The sequence below is a fragment of the Sceloporus undulatus genome, chromosome 7 (genome assembly GCF_019175285.1).
Source record: "Sceloporus undulatus isolate JIND9_A2432 ecotype Alabama chromosome 7, SceUnd_v1.1, whole genome shotgun sequence".
NCBI classification, from domain to species: Eukaryota; Metazoa; Chordata; class Lepidosauria; order Squamata; family Phrynosomatidae; genus Sceloporus; species Sceloporus undulatus.
In genome coordinates this window covers 15,478,841-15,500,009 of record NC_056528.1, presented here as the reverse complement: position 1 = coordinate 15,500,009, position 21,169 = coordinate 15,478,841, and the positions used below count along the sequence as shown (strand labels likewise).

General features: G+C 46.1%; 2 protein-coding genes across 6 annotated transcripts in view; both read right to left on the bottom strand.

The window, feature by feature from the left end:
- AKNA (AT-hook transcription factor) overlaps positions 1-15,903 on the bottom strand; it is a 32,447-nt gene extending 16,544 nt beyond the window's left edge. Inside the window, exons 1-5 of one of the 5 annotated variants that reach the window (XM_042478311.1) lie at positions 15,505-15,901; positions 7,340-7,436; positions 4,195-4,723; positions 1,693-2,888; positions 1,394-1,468 (exon numbers count right to left, since the gene is read on the bottom strand). In XM_042478311.1, the coding sequence (XP_042334245.1) occupies positions 1,394-1,468; positions 1,693-2,888; positions 4,195-4,525 (1,602 nt within the window). In that variant the 5' untranslated portion in view covers positions 4,526-4,723; positions 7,340-7,436; positions 15,505-15,901. Of the gene's footprint in view, positions 1-1,393; positions 1,469-1,692; positions 2,889-4,194; positions 4,724-7,339; positions 7,437-7,511; positions 7,676-15,504 lie in introns of those variants that run through there. The other 4 variants (XM_042478314.1, XM_042478309.1, XM_042478313.1 and 1 more) reach the window with 4 other exon arrangements.
- A 2,112-nt stretch (positions 15,904-18,015) lies between these two features.
- WHRN (whirlin) overlaps positions 18,016-21,169 on the bottom strand; it is a 52,517-nt gene continuing 49,363 nt past the window's right edge. The window contains exons 13-14 of the mRNA XM_042480559.1: positions 20,715-20,837; positions 18,016-19,437 (exon numbers count right to left, since the gene is read on the bottom strand). Coding sequence (XP_042336493.1) covers positions 19,255-19,437; positions 20,715-20,837 — 306 coding nt within the window. The 3' untranslated portion in view covers positions 18,016-19,254. The remainder of the gene's footprint in view (positions 19,438-20,714; positions 20,838-21,169) is intronic.

The window sequence follows — 21,169 nt, the reverse complement described above, 5'->3', positions numbered from 1 at the left end:
ATTTCAGTAATCCCGGCCATCTGTGCACTCTCTTTCTCTCCGCCCCTTAGTGAACCACGAACCTGGAAATCCATTCTAAGCTCCATCTAAACACCTCCAATTAGAATCCAATGGCTACATTTGATGCACATTCAGCAGAATTAAACTGGTAAAGGATCGGAGCCATGGCAGATAAAGCGGCATCCAAGTGCATTAAGGCAAGCAGACTATTTGTTCCTTCCTAACTCTGGCTTAAAAAAACACATCCACAGCCACAGGCTGACTATCCTCCATCCCCAAATGCTGGGGAGAAAGGTGGATTGTTGTTTGCACGCTCCGCAGGTGGGATACTTGAGTGATTTTAGGCAGAAGTGGCTAGAGAATCAGGATTATCTGCTTAGGTTCTTAAGATATTTGTTCTCATTTCCGTTCCTTTTGTGGTTTTAGAAGATACAGGAAGGATGGGGAGGGGAAGAGGCAGAACTTGTTGCAACTCTGCAAGTAACATGATTTTGGCATATTCTCTGTTCCCTCTTCATTTCCAGTTCAAGAGGAGGCCTCCTGACTCATTGCAACAAGCAGGGACCTGCAGCCCAAGCTTTTTCAGTTTCTTAAACTTTGTGTGGGGACAGAAATGAATGGTTTCGTGTCTGTCTTGCAAAGACATTCTCAAAACCTAAGAGTGTCCCCATGTTGGCTCAGAGAACCTTCCAGCAGGAGAGAGATGGGAACTCAAGTCCTTCAACTTCTCCAGAAGTTCAGCTTCTACAGGGGTGGACAAATGTTCGGTGTTAGGAGGTGGCTTTCCACATGTTGAGCTACATGAAAAGCTATGATAGTGGCTGAGTATGTGCACCCAAGGCTGCATCTGCACTGCAGTAATAATCCAGTTTGACACCACTTTAACTGTCGTGACTCCATGCTATGAAATCCTGAGAACTGTAGTTTATTGTGGCACCAAAGCTCTCTGACAGAGGAGGCTAAATGTCTCACTAAACTAGAAAGCCTAGAATTCCATAGCATCAAGCCATAGCAGTTAAAGTGGGTCCAAACCTGATTATTTCTACAGTGTGGATGCATCCCAAGAGCTCTCCATCTTGAGAAAATAGCACACTGCATTTGCCTACAATACATTTGCCTACAATACATTGGGGAAGACAGCTAGTGTGGCATAGTGGTTTGAATATTGGACCACAACCCTGGAGACCAGTGTTTGAGCAAGTTGCACTCTCTCAGCCTCAGAGGATGGCAATGGCAACCCCCCTGTGAAGAATCTTGCCAAGAAAACCCCGTGAAGGTTTCCATACGTTGGGAATGACTTGAAGGCACACCACAACAGCAGAAGCAATGGGGCAGGGGGGAAAAATCACACAACAGAAAACAGGAAATACAACTGGCCAAAGGCACTTCCTACCTTAGTACCCAGTCTCAGCCGATCAATAGTATTCTCAGCTTCGGCATACTTTGTCAGCAGTTTGTGGTAATCCTCCTACAAAGAAAGAAAATAAAAGAGTAGACCAAGTCTAGGAAAGTTAATCTACAATGTCTTTGTTAGTTTCAAATGTGTTACAAGATCCCTTTGTTATTATGTTGCATCTCTATGAGTTGTGTTATGGTGTTGTTGCATCCCTATGCTGCTGGGGAGGGAATGTAACGTCATCAGCAACTGTCACAGGAAACCGTTACTCCTGAGTTCTGTGCTGAAGACATTACCTGAAGCTGGTGCACCAGCTCAGTAGCTTGCCGTGGGGATTTCAGTTCCTCAGGAATCACAGAGACGGTGGGGGCCGCATATTTCTGGGGAGAACCCTCCCCGCTGCTCATCAACACCTCGCGCACAATCTCAGCAGGAGACTTGAAGATCACTGGCTTGCCGGGATCCTTGGACCTGGCAGGGATGGTCTTCCCTCGGGGTGGATGGTAACTTTCGGAGTCTTTGGGGAATCTGACCCGAGGCTCCACTTTGGACAAGTCTGGTAGTGGATAGTTGAGCTTCCCTCGACCATACGGCAAAGGGTCACCTGTTACGAGGGCAGGTTGACTTGCTTGGTTAGGTTGACTTGACCCAGCTCCTCCATCTTTTCTTTGGGAGGCTCTTCCCTGAGGGCTCAAGGACCGTGACTGCCTGCGGAATTTCGATGGAAGCCCATAAGGGATATCTATTTTTAGCTTCTGTGCTCTTTCTGGTTGCCGGTAACTCAGCCGCCTAAGAGCGGGAGGCGTTTCTGTAGCCTCCCTTGAATCCAAAAGTCCTTCACGTTGCGTTGAAGGCCTACGCTGCCCCATTTGGGCTGTGGCCATCTTGAGAACAGTTTCCACTGGCTGAGCCACATTCTCCATCCAGAAGGATTCTGGGAACATCTCAGCATCAATGCTGGCAGAGTTCTGAAGGTGTTCCATCAATGGATGGCCCAATGGTCTACGACTCCAAGGCATGGAACCCGTTGGAGAACTGCATGCATGACTTCTTTCCAACAGGGAGGAGAGCTCCGTTTCTTGGGGAAACTCCTCCATCTCCAGTCCCTGTATCTCCAAGACATCTATTTTTAAGCGGCTGTGCTCCGGAGGTGGCCCCGAGGGAGACGGACTGAGGTTGGAGTTCTCCGATAACTCCTCCTCGCCACCGTCTGAGGTAAAGCTGTGGGATTTTCTGTGTTTATATAAAGCCATAGGATCTCTCAGTGCTTCGGGACTGGTGCTGAACTCTGAGCCATACTGGCCCTCAAATGAAAGTTCAGCGTAGGCCTCTCCTTCACTGGCAACATCCCATGCCCCTCCTGGCTTTGCTTGTCCCTCGGAGCTGTCTTGTTCCCGATTGTCCTCTGGAAAGTCCAACTGTTGGTCCGTCTTTGGACGCCAGTAGGAAAGTGGGCTTAGGTCTTCTGAGATCTCATCACCCTCTAGGTATTCTGCAGGGAAGAAAACCAAGGGCATCGTCATATCCTCCTTACTAACACTGATATACACTCTTTCATATATGAAATTGTTCAGGATTGGGCAATTTTAGAGGGTACAAAGGCTACTTTTCATATGTATCTCACTAGGATTGCCAGCGTGTAAACTGGAGAGGGCTCCTGAACCTTTAATGGCTGTGTACAGCCAGCCTTTCACATTTGTGGCTTTGACTTTTTCGGATTTGATTATTACGGATTTGATTAATATGTTCTCTCTAGGAATCAAAACAAGGTGCATAGTGGATGTACACCTTGTTTTAAAGAAGAATTGTGCTTCTGAGTGTGTGATCTGCTCTTTTAACAGGAAGATATTGGAAGGAAGGGCTCTGGGAGATGCCAAACCCACTCACTTAGCTCAAAGCAGCTTAAAGGCATTGAAATATATTTGGTTCCAAGCAGCCTAACATAGAGCTAGAGGAAGTAATCCCATTTGAGATCACATGACTTGATAGTAATTAAAAAAAGGTTTTCAAATCCTTTCCTCACAGGCCCAGGTTTTGTAGTATTAGGTTGTGTGTATGTGTGTAGGGTGGATCTCTTTCAGAAATACAACCGGTGACCCTTTTGCACAATAATATGGCAGGATATCTAGAAGACCATATTTCCATATATGAGTCTACCCATAATTTAGGATATTGAAGGAAGAACTTCCACTTCCACCATCATCCAAAGTATGTCTGGTGAGGATTGGTAGAGAGAGATGGCCTAAGTCTGCAAACCAGAGTTTGCAGAGTTCCTATTCTGTGCAAATCTTTGTCAGTTCACAAACTAGGGTTTCTATTCTATCCAAATCCATGCCAGTCTGCCAACCAGACTTCCTGTTCTGTGCAAAACCTTGCCAGCCTGCAAACAGACTGCCTGCTCTAGGCAAAACCTTCTAGACCTTTGAACAAGACTTCATTTCAATACATAACCATCTCTTCTTTAAACAGCTCCTTTGCCCATTGAAGATACTGTAAGAGCAGATGATGTTCCAAAGGCTGGACAGGGAACTTCTGCAGGTAACAAAAATGTTCTTAGAATTAAAACCAGACCCTTCCCTGACCTAAATTCATTCAGATATCTGGGTGAAATCAGGAAAGGATACACTGGACAACATCATTATCAAATCCTATGCTTTTTTTTTTCTTGTCTTCCCAAATGGTAAGCCCTAGGATCTTCCTAGGAGGTGATGTTGCACAAATCCCATTTATTCCTTCATGTTGTAGTTCCCATGCATTTGAATGAAATCGACACTCCCTATAACTCCTGAATTACTCACCCGCTTGGGGACTCTCTGGATTGGCCTTCCCCAAGTGACCAAACTCTGGAAGCTCACCAAAATCGTAATCTTCTCCATTTTCTTCCAAAAGATCTTGGTAGTCATTTAGTTCCTGTAGGAGCTGGACATCCTCTAGGATTTCTTGGGAGGAGGAAGAGATGTTCCACCGATCTATGTGTCCCACCAGCCTGCTTTCTCTCATGTTGGGGCCTCCATTTGGAGCTGAGCCCCCCTGAAGTTCATCTTCCTCATCTTCCTCCTCTCCTTCTTCTTCCTCCTCCTCCTCCTCTTGGGGATGATGCTGCCAACCATTGCTTGGCGTGTTGGCCATTCCGGATAAGAAGACTGATGCAATGTGGCGTAGCGGAATAACTCGCCAACGCCGAGTTGGTTTTTTAAAAGGAGGAAGCTCACTTGTGTCGCTTCATCCTGGTGCCTGCAAAGAGTTGGGGGGATGGGGTTGGAGGCCCGAGGAAAGTAGGTCACATCAAGGCTTTATTCGGTGCTTCTAACACATCGTGGCCCGAGGCTGAGAAGAGAAAAAAGACCACAAAGATGGAGACATTTAATGGCAGTGCAGAAAAGTTGGCTTGGGAGGCTCACAGGACAGAACATTGCATCCTCGCCTTTTCTTCTAAAGGGACATTTCTCCAACGAGAGGAAGTGTTCAGGAACACACTTCACAATGGACCCGCTTCACTAGGTAAAGCAACCATAGGATTGATGCAGTTTGATACCACTTTAACTGCCATGGCTCCATGCTACGGGATCTGTCATTTGTTTGTGGCACCAGAGCTCTCTGACAGAGAAGGCTCAGTATCTCACAGAACTAAAAATCCCAGGATTCTCTAGCACTGAGCCATGGTAATTAAAGCAGCATCAAACAGCATTATTTCCACAATGCAGATGCAGCCTCCAAATGTCTTTAACTGGTAAGGAAAAGTCCTGGCTAATCCTCTGTCATCCCACTTTTTTCAGTTGCTTTTAAAACGTGCCGGTTTCTCTCTCCTCCTTCTTAGCTCCTTTTTGCTCAGCGTATTTCAACTGCTGTAAGCAGGGTTCAAAATGCAAAAATAGTTTGCATTCAGTTAACTCAGCAGGAGGAAAAAGAGGCAGAATTTTACCTTCCCTGGAGACCGAGGCAAAAGCCAACTACTGCAGCCACTCCTACCTAAAAGAAAGGAGATTCCACCTAACCCTTATGGTAAGAACCGTGCAATCGTGGAATAGACTGCTTTGCAGGTTGGGTGGGGGCTGTCCTTCTCCTTTAAAGAGAGGTTGGAGGCCCACCTTTCAAGAGCACCTTAGCCATGGATCCCTGCAAGGCAAGTGGATAGACTACTTAGCCATTATGGTCCCTTCCATCTCTGTGATTCTAGTGACACAGTTAGAGTACAGCTTCTGTTGTCTGTCAGCTGTAGGCTATGGGAGTTGTAGTGCGACAGAGCCAGAAAAAAGTGGTACACTGGGTCACATCTTGGATACGGATGCGCCTAGGACAGTGGCTTCCAAACTTTGGACGTCCAGCATTTTTTGATTCCTGACTATTGCCTAAGATAGTTAGGGCTTCCGGGACATGTACGATTTAGGACAGTGGTTCCCAAACTTTGGTCCTCCAGGTTTTTGGACTTCGACTCCCAGCTTGGCCAACAATCGGGACTTCTGGGAGATGAAGTCCAAAACATTTGGAGTACCAAAGTTTGGGAACCACTAATCTAGGTCAGTCAACCGGTTTCAGTTTACCCTAACTCACCACTTTTAAAATGTGAGAGGTGGGGAACATTGCTCTGAGGATCCAAATCCCACAAATTGATGCATTCAGACCTAAGGCAGCCACAATCAGAGACTTGTGTCTCTGGTGACTGGGACCAATTTCCACATTACATCACATGCAGCTGCAGATGCACAGAAATCCCTGCTTTGGTCGATGGCATTCACTTCGGACAAAGGGAGCAGCCGAGAAAAGCACCACATTTTCTCTTCATCAGCTCCAGTATCAGAAGAGACTGTTTCTCCCAGCAAGGAGACACTACTAATTACAAAGCGAATGCATCAGTAAAAGGGTGCTTCTTATGTGACAGATTAGATGCTTTGTGGACAACCACATGTCCACAAAGCACGGTAAGATACTGTTGTAAATGCAAAGTAATCTTGTGCAGTGTTTTTGGTATTTGGCCACTGAAGGGGAAACTTTTAGAAACTGAAGTATCTGGAAACTGAAGTGCACCACAATTCAGCGGAAGGAGGAAGCGGTTGTTTGTCACCCTCCTCAATGTACCAAATAACTCTTACAGACCTCTTGCACCATCTTTCCCCTCCTACTCCTTCTGCTCCAAAAAACATTGCGGCAAAACCCCAGTTATATCAACGCAATAGAAAGGGGAACTCTGACAGCTAAGCACACTTGCCTTCAGCAACATGTGGGGAGGAGCATTAGGAATAGAAGCAGCATGGCATAGTAGTTAGAGCACTGAGCTAAGACCACAGAGACCTAGGTTCAAATCTCACCCTTCGCTACAAAAAGCCTATTTTGATCTCAGTATATCTCTCTCTCTTTTTGCCTGACCTACTTTATAGGATTGTTGTGAAGACCAAATAGAGAACAAGTGGGGTTGGAGGCAAAGAACTAAGTGAGGAAGTCTCTTTCTCTGTCTCTCTGCCTAACCTACCTCATAGGGTTGTTGTGAAAACCATTACAAAAGGAGTGGGGCTGGAGGAATGAGGGAACCAAGTACGCCTCTTGGAGCTCCTTGGGAAAAAGGGATATATAGTGGATCCTTGGTAGCCACTGGAATTTGTTTCCACCGGTAGATACTAAAATCCATGGATGCCCAAGTCCCATTAAATGCAATGGCCTAGTAAACTGATGTCCCTTATATAAAATGACAAAATCAAGCTTTGCTTTTTGGAATGTATACATATTTTTAAATAGTTTCAAGCTGTGGATACTTGAACCCATAGATAAAAAAAAATCCATGGATACGAAGGGACAACTGTACCTCCGAAAGATTGGGACAGTGGATTAGAAGCCAAGTGGTTAGAGCACTGAACTAAGCAGATAGGGATCCAGGTTCAAATCTCATCCTCTTTAGGTACAAAAAGCCCAGGGAGATCCCAGTATTTGCCAACTCTCTGCCTAACCTACCTCATAGGGTTGTTGTGAAGCCCAAAAACAGAAGCAATGAGGTTAGATGGGTGGGGAACCAAGTCTAGGAGCTCCTTGGAGAAACAGCACACACCACCTAAGCAAAGCAGGAAAAAGATTGGGACAGTGGATTAGATGCCCAAGTTTTTTTGGCTGAGCAAAAATAGCTTACCAGAGTCTCTCCAATCCAGACGGCAAAATTACGTGCTTAAAATCCTGTTGCAGCCCTAGCTCTTTCCTTGTCTCTGGGACCACAGAGCCCCTGAAATCAGTTGTCGTCGCGACAGCTCACTTTTCCGCTAACTCTTAAGAAACTGGCTTCCGGTCCACCATCTCTCACTATCTTTGGCTGCTAGCCAGGCTCTGCTGTCAGAAGCCAAGGAAAGCGCAGGCAGAACACTCTGTCTCTGGCCCAACTCCATTTGATCTTCATCTCTTAAAAGCAGAACTGGGGAGTTTTCCTCTTTTTTTAAAGGGGGAAAAACATCCAGACAGACCAAAGGAATCCTTGCGGCTTTGAGTCTTTGTGCATGTGCAAATTGGTTCATGCACGCCACCCATTCCAACCTGCAATGGCTGGAGTGCAGGACTTGGGAGATAACGGCTCTAAGCTCCAGCTTGGAAACATTTCATTATTAGACTCCAGCTCCCAGAATCCCCCCTGGGTAGCATGGAGAGTGGATTCTGGGAACTGGAGTTGAAAATGTAACAGCAGCCATCTCTAGTTCTAGTCACCGTTGTGCTGTGGAGCCATTGTGCTGCTGTAAGAAAGGGGTGAGGAGAGTGCATGGATGGTGCATTTGGCTCACTATGACTGCGGCAAACTGAGGCTTTAAAGGCACATCCTCCAACATTTCATAGGTGAAACGTGGGACATGTCTGGCCAAGCAACATCAATGTGTGGACAAGATGGCAAAAGATATTGGGGAGGAAAAGCACACATTCCAGGAGAAGCAGCAGCATCTTGCTTTTGCCTGAGTCCACTGGGAAGGGCAGGATTCTGCTCCCTGTTAATTAATAATTAACTGTTGAATTAATTCAGTGCAAACTATTTTGCATTTTGACCTCATTTTGCTGCAACTGAAGTAAGCTGAGGACCAAGGAGGGAGGAGGAAAGAGAGAAACCAGGACACTTTAAACGCTGCTGAAAGAACAGGATGGCTGAGGATTAACGGACTCTTCCTGACAAATCACTAAACATGGATGGCAAGCAAAAGTGTATTTATAAAACTGGATAATTCAAAAGAGAGGTCCCTTTCCCTCAAATATCCTCTTCATCGCAGTCAACTTTCATGCAGACACACCACCTTTCTTCTGTCTTCCCAATGCATGTAGTGGGTTTCTTTGCACCCTTGTCCCGCAGCTGGGTTAAGTTAAATCGGCATTCCAGAAAATCCATCTCCGTGCCAAGGAGAGGTTTTTCAAATTTTACTTTCTACAGGACTCTCTCCTCCCATTCCTTGGTGTTTCTGTGGGAGGATCAGCTGATCTTTTGCTTTCTGTTTACAGCTCCTCCAGTTGCTGCCAGTGGTCAGTTCCATAGCAAAAAATGAACAACAACATGTGATGGAGCATGAATTCGCAAATAAGGCCCAGTTCAAAAACACCACCTCTCTCTCCCAATAAAGAGGGAGACATATCTATTTTTGGCAACCCTTTAAGGTGCCATCGAGAATGTGGATTGCTCTTCCTTTCCAAATTGGACCTGCTCTGCTCAGTTTACAACCCACATTAAAAAACAGAGGCTGCCATTCTGCTTGGACACCGACTGCTTTCTGGGGAAGACATTACACTCGGGTGTTTATGTGTATTTTCTCAGCTCAAAAGCAAGGCAATATCAAAACTGGGCTGGTGGACATCCATCGCTGACAAAAACACGACCGCTTGGCACAGATGGTGCCCAAAAGTATTAGTGACGGCTGGATCAAGGGGGGCACCTTCCCCTCCTCAAAGGGTTAGATATATGCAAGTGCTCCCCACTCCATTTAGAAGTAAGCCTGACAGCTCCCATGTCAGGGGAGCAGTGAATCCACTCCAGGTTTTGGCGCCAGGCTGGCTTACTAGGGCCTTGCCCAATAATAATAAGCAGTTTAATATTTGCAATGGGATAAATGTAAATAATTTTCAAAATCTCGACCCACAGTGTTTTGCAAACAGGCCAATAAAATAATAGCTCTGTCAACAAGGTGAGCTAAATTTAAACAGCATGGTGGTTTCGGGAACACTGCAAGTCAAAGGGCTTGAACTGGAAATGGAATATTGGATATATTCATCAAGGGTTATGCCATGTCTTTATGTAACTTGCCATGGATCGGCTGCTAATGTACCCAATGCTGCAGGGCAGGTTATGCAACTAGCCTAGTGGTGTGATACATTAAACCCCATTAAGCATCAATGGCTCTCTTTGTCATAGTCAAACACACCCAAATAAGAAGAGGGGAAAAGCTCAGTGTGTTTCTTGCATGTGGATTCATATTGCATCCATTATGAAGGTCCATCCACATTACACAACTGTAGCACTATGAGTCCACTTAAACAGTCATGGCTGCATCCATTTGTAATCTGGGTGAGAACCAGCTGGTTATAGTGGTTTGACTGTTGGACGATGACTCTGGAGACCAGGGTTTGATTCCCAGCTTCGCCACGGAACCCACTGGGTGGCCTTGGCCAAGTCACACTCTCTCAGCCTCAGCGGAAGGCAAGGGCAAACCTCCTCTGAACAAATCTTGCCAGGAAGGAAAAACCATGATAAATTTGTCTAGTCTCCGTAAATTGGAAATGACTTGAAGGCACAGAGCACACAACACACACAAGGCCTTGTTGCTTTCTGAAAGTGAATTCAAAGCATCCCTCCTGAAAAAAAGTAACTTTCCCAAACTCTTTATTCCAGGACATGATCATTTGCTATGAACATGATGTGGAAAAAAACAAGGAAAGTAGTCAGATGGCATTCTAGCCTCCCTCTCCCTCTTGGCACACAATGCAGGTAACGCTCAGCATGGCCTCTTACAGGATGATGGGACCTGCAGTTCACCAGGCTGCAAAAGGCTGGCTTATGCAAGGAGAAGCCCACACTTGATCTAAGAGGCAACTCTCTTTCTTATCTTTCATCAGTCACATCACAAAGGCAAAAGAAAAAAAAAAATCAAATTAAAAGAGGAAGGAGGATTGCAGAGAGTTTTGACAGAAGAAAGCAGATGGGAAAGAGGAAGAAAGGCACTGACAAAACCCACAGAAACCACTGTCTCTTTTTCTTGCAAACACCATAAGTCACTTAGCAAAGACTGAGCAGAAGAAGTCCTTCATGGTTAAGAGTTTTTCTGGGACTTAGCACAGCTGATGTCCTTATCAGTGCAACCTTCAGCGATTCAAAGATAAACCAGAATAGTCCCATCATAGCTGCATCCACGCGGCAGAAATAATCCGGTCTGACACCACTTTAACCGCTATAGCTCTCTGCTATGTAATTCTGGGAATGGTAGTTTGCTGTGGCACCAGAGCAAAGCTGGCAAGATTTTTTCCCAGAGGGATTTGTGTCACTGCTTCTCCTCCAAGAGAACCTGACTTGCCTAAACTCAGCCAATGGGCTCCAAGGCTGAACGGAGATTCGAACCCTGGTCTCTGGATTCGTAGTCCAATATTCGTGGGTTCTTTAACCAGAGGAAGCTGAAATCTCTCCCTTCCCCCTTCTTGCAGGCAACCGCCACTCCGTTAATCGGATTATCCATCTTCCCCAGCCACAGACTGATCTCCCAGATCCACTGGCAAGCTTTCCAATAGTCGGAGAGGCCCTGAACCAGGACTCTTTGCCAAACTCAGCATCTCCCACACCTCCGCCTTGTTCCTGTTCTGCTCTGTCCCAGATGTTTTCTTTGTTCCTTCATTGTAAGAAGAGAAGATATATTTTTTAACTTGTAGGGGATTTTTTTTTTTAGAGGGGGGAAAAGCCTGTGAGAGGCTGTGAGAAACGCTAGGCAGGACAAGATCACAAAAGAAAAGAATTGCCAAAAATGGTAGACGGTGCGGAAAAAGTAATGTTGCAGATCTACCTGAACATGATGGGTCAAAGTACTGGGATTTTTGGGGAAATAACACAATTTTTCATCATTACTCAATGGCTGTTCCTTGTGTTTAGCTGCACTCCTTGCAAGAGTTGGGCCACTATTATTGGCCAACTGAAATGCACCAAATACATGCTTTAAGCTTTGGAAGCGCCACTGGCTTCTTCAGCCGGCAAAGATGCTAAAAATCATACAGGATTGTCATCTTCTCATGACCAAAGACTAGATTGGGCATTTCTTCTGATCCAGAATGGCTCTGGTGTACTTCAGATCCTTCCTTTCTATTCTTTAGTTTTTTTATATAAATTGATTTATCTTTACTAGAAGATAGGACAGTTGCCTGAACATAGGAACACCTGGAGGGTACGATAACGGATGATTCATGACCAGTCTCTGGACATTCCTGTCTGTTGAGACCACTTTTTGCAAGGGATGATCAACATCGCTTTTGTTAAAACGTCCGCCCTCCCAATTCCTATCCCATCTCTGAGCAATGATATCATAGCAGGCTGGGCTTTGCACATCCAGAAGGCAGAGTGCCTGGCTTAAATTGCCTTTCTTTGGCAACTGTTTCTATTGATTCCAGCCAGCTCCAAACCCTCTAACATTTCATGGATAAAAACAATTTCAAACCCTTCCTCCCTGAAGTGCTAGCTTTCTCTGTGCAAGGATTCAGAAAGGTAGCATGAACCTCATGTGGAAACCATAACAGGAGTAGTAGTAGTAACCAGACGTTTGTGGTGATTCAGGTATTGCATTGTCTGCCCATGATCTATGGGACGATCTCCTCTGTTCTGACACAAGCTCACCTGACAAAAATGCCATTCCAACCTTTTTGACCAAGAAAAACCAATGAAGCTGGTTTGAGGCCTCCCATTGGTGACCTGCTACCAATTGTGGGGACTATATCTCCCAACATTCCCAGTTATAGGCCATGCTGGCAAGGGCTAATGAGTGCTGTAATCCAAACAGATCTTGGAGACCCAAAGTAGGGAAAGCCAGCAGTTAAAAATGGAAACAAAGGCTATGTGATGATGAAGCCAGGAATATTACAAGCCAGAATGTCTCCTTCCTTCTTGAATCCATGTGTTCACTAGGTAGGTTTTTATATATATTTACAGGTACAGTATTTTTATTTCAGCAGCACTGCTTTGGAGAGAAGGTTGTTTCACGTGGACTCTGTCCTCAATCTTTTCTCCTGAACATGTTTGCATACCATCTGGATACCTCTGGGGTAGACTCCAGGACTGCCATTCATTTGAACAAAGCCGAACACACATATATACACACACAACCAGATTGACTCCAGGCAGTAAGAACCAAATGCGAGGTTCACAAAGTGCCGCTTATCCCAATTTTAGATCAAAAAAAGGATTGCAGCTGAATAACCCATGATAAAAGTCTCTCTTCCCCGGAAACAAAAAAGCTTTTAAGCCACGGGTGGGAATGCTGAGGCCCTCCAGATATAGTCGGACTGCACTTCCCATCATCCGTTGCCAGCATAGCCATCAGTGAGGAATGCTGGGATCTAGAGTCGAGCAGAGGGTCTGCACAATCCCCATCTCTGCTCTAGGTGAGACACTTGCATTAAGATTGTTTATTATACAGCCTAGCAATATTTGGAAGCTCAGCTGGTTTATTTATTTGGTGCCAATTTTGGGTTAGAAATGGAAGCCAAGTCTTCGCACTGCTGTAAAATCCTATGAATTAGATAAAGCAGTTCAGAGGCAGCCCAATGCATTTGCTGCCGGAGGACCCTTTTATGCCACGTAGAGAAGCCAACTGCCCTAGCAATTCAGCCATGGTAAATGGATGGCGTACTTTTGTTGGTCAAGTTGGCAGGTTTTGGAACCACTTGGTCATCCAAGCAGCGGCAACTTGTGAATCCCATGTCAGTGGGGAGGTGACTCCATACAAGTTCAGGCTTTTAAGACTTTGTCAGGGAGGTCATGGACCTGCATTTGCAGGACCTGGGCAAAGCAATGGAGGACAGGAGGTCGTGGAAATGTCTCATCCACAGGGTCACCATGAGTCAGGGACAACTTGAGGGCAGTTAACCACCACAACAAAGCTATTTTCAGCTGACAGTTCAGCACTCTGGATAGCTCTTACAGTGACCTCAGACCTCTGGCCATGAGACCCAATGGGCAAATCTCACTCTCTCAGCCTCAAGGGAAGGCCAGGGCAAACCTCCTCTGAACAAATCTTGCCAAGAAAACCCCAGGATAGGTTTGCTTTAGGGTTGCCATAATTTGGAAACGACTTGAAGGCACACAAGAAGAATTGTTTTGCCATTGCCTTCGCCTGAGACCAAGAGGGTCAGACCTGCCCAAAGTCCCCCACCAGGCTGCATCCGGACTGCAGAAATAATCCAGCTTGACACCACTTTAACTGCCACGGCTCAATGCTATGCAATTCTCGGAACTGTAGTTTGCGAGACCTTTATACCCAGCATGGCGTAGTGGTTTGAGTGTTGGACTACGACTCTGGAGACCACGATTCAAATCTTGGTTCGGCTGTGGAAACCCGCTGGGTGACCTTGGGCAAGTCACACTCTCTCAGCCTCAGAGGAGGGCAATGGGAAACTCCCCTCTGAACAAATGTTGCCAAGAAAACCCCATGACAGGGTTGACTTAGGGTCACCATAAGTCGGAAACTACTTGAAGGCACACAACAACAGCAACAAGACCTTTAGCCTTCCCTGTCAGAGAGCTCTGGTGCCACAACAAAATACAAATCCACACAGTTCCATAGCACTGAGCCACGGCAGTTAAAGCAGCATCAAACTGGACTATTTCTGCAGTGCTATGCAGCCCCAGGGGGTTTCCCGACCCTGGAGGGGATTCGAACCCTGGTCTCTAGGACAACACCCAACACATCACACCACTGTGGCTCTTTGGTTATGAAATCTCAAGTGGCTTCCAAGGAGAAGCAAGCGTACCAACTCACCAGCCCTGGCTTGTCCCCTTCGGTTGCTTAGCAAGCCTGGAAACTAACACAACTTCTCCGTAGGCGATGCCTTTTCTCTCTGCCTCCCTCCTTCGACACATCAGAGATCACCACAGCAACTGCGAGTTCGATTCCCAGTCTGGGCAACACATGCCAAACACACCCAGAGAGGGTTTCTAGCCCTCATTAAGGCCAACAATCCTTAGAGAGCCAGCATGGCGCAGTGATTTGAACATTGGACTGTGACTCTGGAGACCAGGGTTCGAATCCCAGCTCACCCATGGAAACTCACTGGATGAGTTTGGGTAAGTCGCACGCTCTCAGCCAGGGTTTGAATCCCAGCCCAGCTATAAAAGCCACTGGGTGAGCTTGACCAAGTCACACTCTCTCAGCCTCAGGGGAAGGCCAGGGCAAACCTCCTCCGAACCAATCTTGCCAAGGAAAACCCACGATAGTTCACCTTAGGGATGCTATAAGTTGGAAATGACTTGAAGGCACTCAACAACCACAACATGCGAAACACACACAAACTTCCAGGGTATTAAATCCTAGTGGTTGCGCACACAAAGACACACACAACATGGGTTTACTCATGAGAAAGCACCTTGCATAGCATCCCCTTGCCAGCATTGCATTTTAAAGAAAAAACAGGGGGAGAAGAAAGAAAAGAAAGGAGTAGACTTGTCTTCCTTTTTGGCTTTTTTTCATCCACCACTTCCTGGGAAGAACTGGACACCATTTTTTTGCAACAGGAGGAAAACACAAATGGGATTTTTAAAGATGTATTCTTAAATACAGTATAAGTGGGTTTTCTTTAATGCTGAGATCTCTGGGAGGAAACCGACAAAAAGGTATCAAGCCCTACTTGCAACTTTGTAAAGAGACATGTTAAGAGGGTTTTCTTTAATGCTGTGATCTGTTGGAGGAAACAGACAAAAGGATCAAGCTTGCAACTTTGTATTTAATAGAAGAGGGTTTTCTTTAATGCTAAGATCTCTGGGAGGAAAGCAACAAAAAGGCTCCAGCTCTACTTGCAACTTGCAAAGAAATCAGTATTAATATGTATGTACTGTATGTATGAAAAAGTGGGTGCAAAGAAGTAAAATCCTGGGGGGATGCAACCAAAGGGGACCCCCGACCCAGACTTTAACTCACCTAGAAAGACCAGATCCACTTCTTTCCTCTCTCTTCTCTCCTCTTTTCTTCCCTCTGAATCCACCATTCCTTTCTTTTCCTCCTTAAACCAGATTTCCTGGAGTTGTAACTTGGCGCTGCTCACAATAGCCTCCAATGCTGAGAAAGGCAGATGGCGGGAGGGGAGGGGGAGGAGGAGGAGCTTGCAAAGGCCTCATTTGCATAATTGCAAGCTTTCCACCAATGGGAGCTCGAGGAAAAGGAGCTCTGCCTCTCCCCCCTCCCCTCCTCTGACCTGCCTTTTGAATTGGAAGAAAGTTGAGTTTTCAAGCCTGGAGGGCTTGACTGGGGAGAGCGGCAAGGAGTAAGGGGCGTGGCTAGATTTGCATACAGGCGCGTCCTAGCCAATCAGAGCATGGGATTTTGAATTTTTTTCCTTTTCTTCTCCTAAGCAAATTTTCTGTGGACAATTCTGGGAGTTGTAGTTCTTTTTACTAAGACAGTAAAAATCAGCATAACCAAGGTGGAATTATAGTGCAGCAACAATGCAGCTGGACCCCACTTTTAAGCACTGCAGCTCCATCCCTAGAGTCCTGGGATTTGTAGTTTTGCAAGGGTCTCCAGCCTCCTCTACCCCAAAGGGCTCCTGCCTTACCAAACTGCACATCCCAGGGCTCTGTGGGCTGGAGGCATGACAATTAAAGGTGTGTATGTGGGTCCAACTTGCTATTGTTTCTACAGTGTAGATGCACCCTTCAAAGGCTGGGTCTACACAGCAAGGAATAATCCAAGTGAACATTGCTTCAACTGCCATGGCTCAGTCCTATGGGGAGCCTGGGATTTGCAGTTTGCAGTGGCCGCAGAGCTCCCTGACAGAGGAGACTCCCTGTCTCAAAAAAACTACACATCCCAAGATTCCATAGCATGGAGCCACGGCAGTGAAAGCAGTGGCAAACTGCATTTTTTCCCCTGCAGTGCAGATGCAGGCTTTGAAGGAAAAGGTGCATCTACACTGTAGAAATTAGTTGCAGTTTGATACCACTTTTGTTTGGGTTCTGCCATACAGACTCCAGGGATGCATAGTTTGGCAGAGGAGGCCGAAAACCCTTGCAAAACTAGGATTCCCTAGTATTGAGTCATGGCAGTGAAAGCAGTGCCAAACTGCATTATTTCTGCAGTGCAGATGCAATCTTCGATAGGCCTGGAAAGGGTGAACGTTGTTGCAGACAATTTAACTTTATTTTATTCTCTTTGCTTCTGTCTCCAAAGATTCCCGATAACACTTTATTTTTCTGTGTATCAATCTATCGGAGAAGGCTTTTTGCAGAGTTCGGTCAGGATGCCATGATGCCTTCTGCAAAGTTACACATCTTTATAAAGACTCTCATTTAACACAACTCTGGCTTTATTCCTCTTACGGTGCATTACATTTCGGAACTATATTTAGCTCCAAATTCCCCAATCTCCTCTCTTTGGGAGAGAAGAGGGCCTCTGGGGTAGGAAGGTTGTTCCTTTTCTGCAGCTGCTTCCACGAAATGCTCATTTTCATGCATTTAGCAGCCGCTAAAAATAAACTTCCACTTCGCTTCCACTAAAGCGAATCTTCTAAATCAGATATTTTTCTGAGACCTCCATTGCAAGCAATGTTTCAGTGGCTCCCGTTTTCTAGTCCTCAGGAGGAATCTCGGGGTGAGAGCACCATATTAGAAATCATTTGCATGTATATGTCCCTCATTATTTCAGCCTGGGGTACAACTACGCTGTTAGAAATAATGCCGTCCGACTCTGCTTTAACTGCAATGGCTCCATCCTGTAAAAACCCTGGGATTTGTAGTTGTTGTGGGCCTTCAAGTCATTTCTGATTTAGGGCGACCCTAAGGTGAGAACCTATCATGGGTTTTTCTTGGCCAGATTTGGCCAGAGGGGGTTGGCTTTTGCCTCCTTCTGCGGCTGAGAGAGTGTGGCTCACTTAAGGTCACCCAACAGGTTTTATGGCCGAGCTGGAAATCGAACCCTGGACTCCAGGGTTGTAGTCCGACATCCAAATGCCAAGCTACACATCCCAGGATTCCACCAGAAAGAGCTATGGCACTTAAAGGGGTGTCAAAGTGCATTATTTCTACAGTGTAGATACACTCCTGATCTTTTTGGTTATCTCTACTGTGCAGGTGCAGCTTCAGTTGCCATTTCTGCACCATCAGATCAAAGACTCTCTACCTCTGCTCCTCTCTAGCTCAGCTTTAAGCTTGCAACAATTTTACTGCCTTGTTGTCTAGCGCCAGTGTGGTGTAGTGGTTTCAGCACTGGGCTATGACTCTGGAGACCAGGGTTCGAATCCTCACTGAGTCATGAAACCCACTGGGTGACCTTGGGCAAGTCACATTCTCTTGACCTCAGAGGATGGCAAATGGCAAACCCCTTCTTGCCAAGAAAACTCCATGATAGATCCACCTTAGGGGCGCCATAAGTTGGAACCGACTCGAAGGCACACAAAAACAGGAAACCATGCTGTTTGTTTCCGGAAACCAGCCTCTCCAAACACTGCTTTCACAGCAAGAGGTTTCACACATGATGTGAACCCATTGGTTGCACACACAAAAAAAGACACACTTTTTGCTCTCCTTCCCTCCCAACTCTAATGTGTTTGCTTTATTGAAAAATTAAAAGCACAGCCTATTTCATATATAAATAACATGATGTCGATGGCCATTTACAAGGCAATCCTCCATTGCTGGCTATGGACGAATGGAAAGGCAGACAGTGGAAACTGCACTCCCAGAAGGGCAGAAGTCATTTGGTTTCCAAAGTGGGAGCAATTGTGCCCTCTGCTGGCTCCTCTCTCTCTCTTTCCTCTAGCGATGTGAAAGGAGGAATTGCGTCCTCTGGCGGCTCTTCCCTCTTCTAGCAATGCAAAGGAGCAGTTGCTCTCCCTGGCAGTTCCTCCCTCTTCTAGCAATGCAAAAGGAGCAATTGCACTACAGTGATGGTTCCATCCTCCTAGCAATGCCAAAGGAGCAGTTGCACCCTCTGGTAGTTCCTCCCTCTTTTTTCAATGCAAAGGACTAGTTGCATCCCCTTGTAATTTCTTGCTCTTCTAGCAATGCAAATGGAGCAATTGCTCCCCAGTGGTGGTTCCTCCTAGCAATGCAAAGGAGTGGTTGCACCCCCGGTAGTTCCTCCCTCTTCTAGAAATGCAAAAGGATGGGATGGGGCAATACTTGGCTCTTTCCCTCTCCACTTCATTGGAGTTGTGAAGCAGTCGCAAGATGCTTCGGTAAGATGCAAAGGGGGGGCAGCTAGAGAAGGTCAGGTGAGCATTTTGGACCATGTCATTCGAATACAGGGACAAAGGGGGAATCTAAACCATGGTTTGCCAGCCAGGTGAAGATGGCCTACAAGAATTAATATCAGGAGGCGATTCCCTTGGTCCAACCTCCACATTCCCTTTTTCTTCCTCCTCTCCAGGACTTTTCTCCTAGGCTTATCCATCTTGGGATGGTGTCAGAAGTGGGATATCATAGCGTTGAGTCTTTGAGCATCCAACCCAAAGCCTCTTTGGTAGGAAGTCCTGCGTATATCCGATGCCAGCGAGGTGCAAACGTGTGATGCTGGGCTTCCCATGGGCATGGCCTGGGAGTTGTGACTGTGTGCAGATGTTCACACATGTGTGGCACCTGCTTAGAACCCTGTTCACTCCTTACCTTTCGTTCTCTCCCATCCTCTCTTGCTCACTCTTTCTTATTTGGCTTTGGGGCTTTAGTCACCCCACCCCTAAAGTGCAATGTTAAACTCTGTGACTAGAAAATCGACATAGTCCTTGTCTTTCATTTTAAAGGCCTCGGCGATGATCCGCGCTGCTTCGCGGTGCTCTTTCCCTCGGAGGGTGACGCCATTCACCTCCAGGATCACATGTCCCACCTTCAACTGCCCACAGTTGTGGGCCGAACCTCCTCTCTGCAAGCCAGAGGATGGAAGAAGAGGAGGAGAGGAGAAGAGAGAGAAAAAGGAAGAGCAAATTCATTGTTGCGCGTTTCACAGTGTGGATCTGCATGCACTATTTGCTCATTTAGAGAGGCAGCATGGCATCATGGTTGGAGAGTTGGACCTTGACTTTGGAGACTATGTTTTGATTCCCAGCCTGGCCATGAAACCAAATGGATGACTTTTGGCAAGTTACATGCTCTCAGCCTCAGGGGAAGGCAATGGCAAACGTCTGAACAAATCTTGTCAAAATAACCCCGTGATAAATTTGACTTAGGGTCACCATATTTTGGAAATGCCTTGAAGGCACACAACAACATCAAATTTGCTTGCTGTCCTGTGCGGTCTTAGAGATATCACTGCAACCTGAACACTGCAAAATGTTTTTTCTGATTTTGATCTCCAACATTGCAAAACTTGAGGTACAAATTAGAAGCTGTGATCGCCTCTCCTTCTCATTAGTCAGAAGCCTTCCTCAAAGGTTAGAGATGAATAATGCTTAGCCTGCGGAGCCCTCTCTCTCTCTCTCTCTCTCTCTCTCTCTCTCTCTCTCTCTCTGCTTAAATCCATGAGTCATTTTTTCCCAACCAGTTCCTCTTAGACTGGAAGACTGGTTTAAAATGGTTATTTACTTATCTATTTCTTTAAAAATCAAAGCAGCAAAGAGGGACACAATGTTACAGCCATGTTTGCCCTCAGATCAAACCAACCCCAAAAGGCACAAATGAAAGAAAGCAGAGGAGGAGTAAACCAATAGGACTAAGAGCATGGTGTGTAGAAGCACATGTTCTTGCATGGCTTCAAGGCATTTCTGACTTATGGTAAACCTATCATGGGGTTTTCTTGGCAAGATGTCATCAGAGGAGGCTTGCCATTGCCTTCCCCTGAGGCTGAGAAAGTGTGACTCACCCAGGATCCGCCAATGGATTCATGGCCTAGCTGGGAATCAAACCTGGTCTCTACTTAGACCTTTTGTTAGAATATAGAATTAAGACATTAAAAAATATGGGTGTATTTGCACTGCATAGTTCTATCATTTTTGAGGCTGCATTAACTGCCAAGGCTCCATCCTGCAGAATCCTGGGATGTGTAGTTTGGTAAGGCACCAATACTCTTGGGCAGAGAAATCTGAAAAGCTGGTAAAATTACAAATCCCAGGATCCCATAGGATGGAGCTACAGCACTTAAAGTGGTCTCAAATTGCATTATTGCTACAGTGGAGATGCACCCTCAGTCTCTGTCAACTTTACCTGTATGGTCACAATCCGAGGCAAGGGCTGCCGCGTGTTGGCACCTCCCTCGATGGCAATGCCCAGGGTCGGGGCACTCTTGGCCACCCGGATCAGATGGGATGTTGGTTCTAGAAGGCCTGGCTGTGGAGCAGAAGAGAATAAAGGACATGATCCCAGTGGCCGGTCAAAAGACACAAAGGTGTATATAATAGCTGCTCCCATGCCAGTAGAGTTAACAAAGCCTCCGACGAAGTGCATCTACACAGTAGAAATAAGGCAGGTTGACCCCACTTAGAGTACTTTAGCTCCGTCATGTTGAATCTTGGGATTTGTAGTTATACAAAGTGTTTAGCCTCCTCTTCCAAAGAGTGCTGGTGCCTCATCAAACTACAAATCCTAGGATTCTGTAGGATGGAGCCATGGCAGTGAAAGTGGTGTACAAGTGCATTGTTTCTGCAGTGTAGCTGCACCCA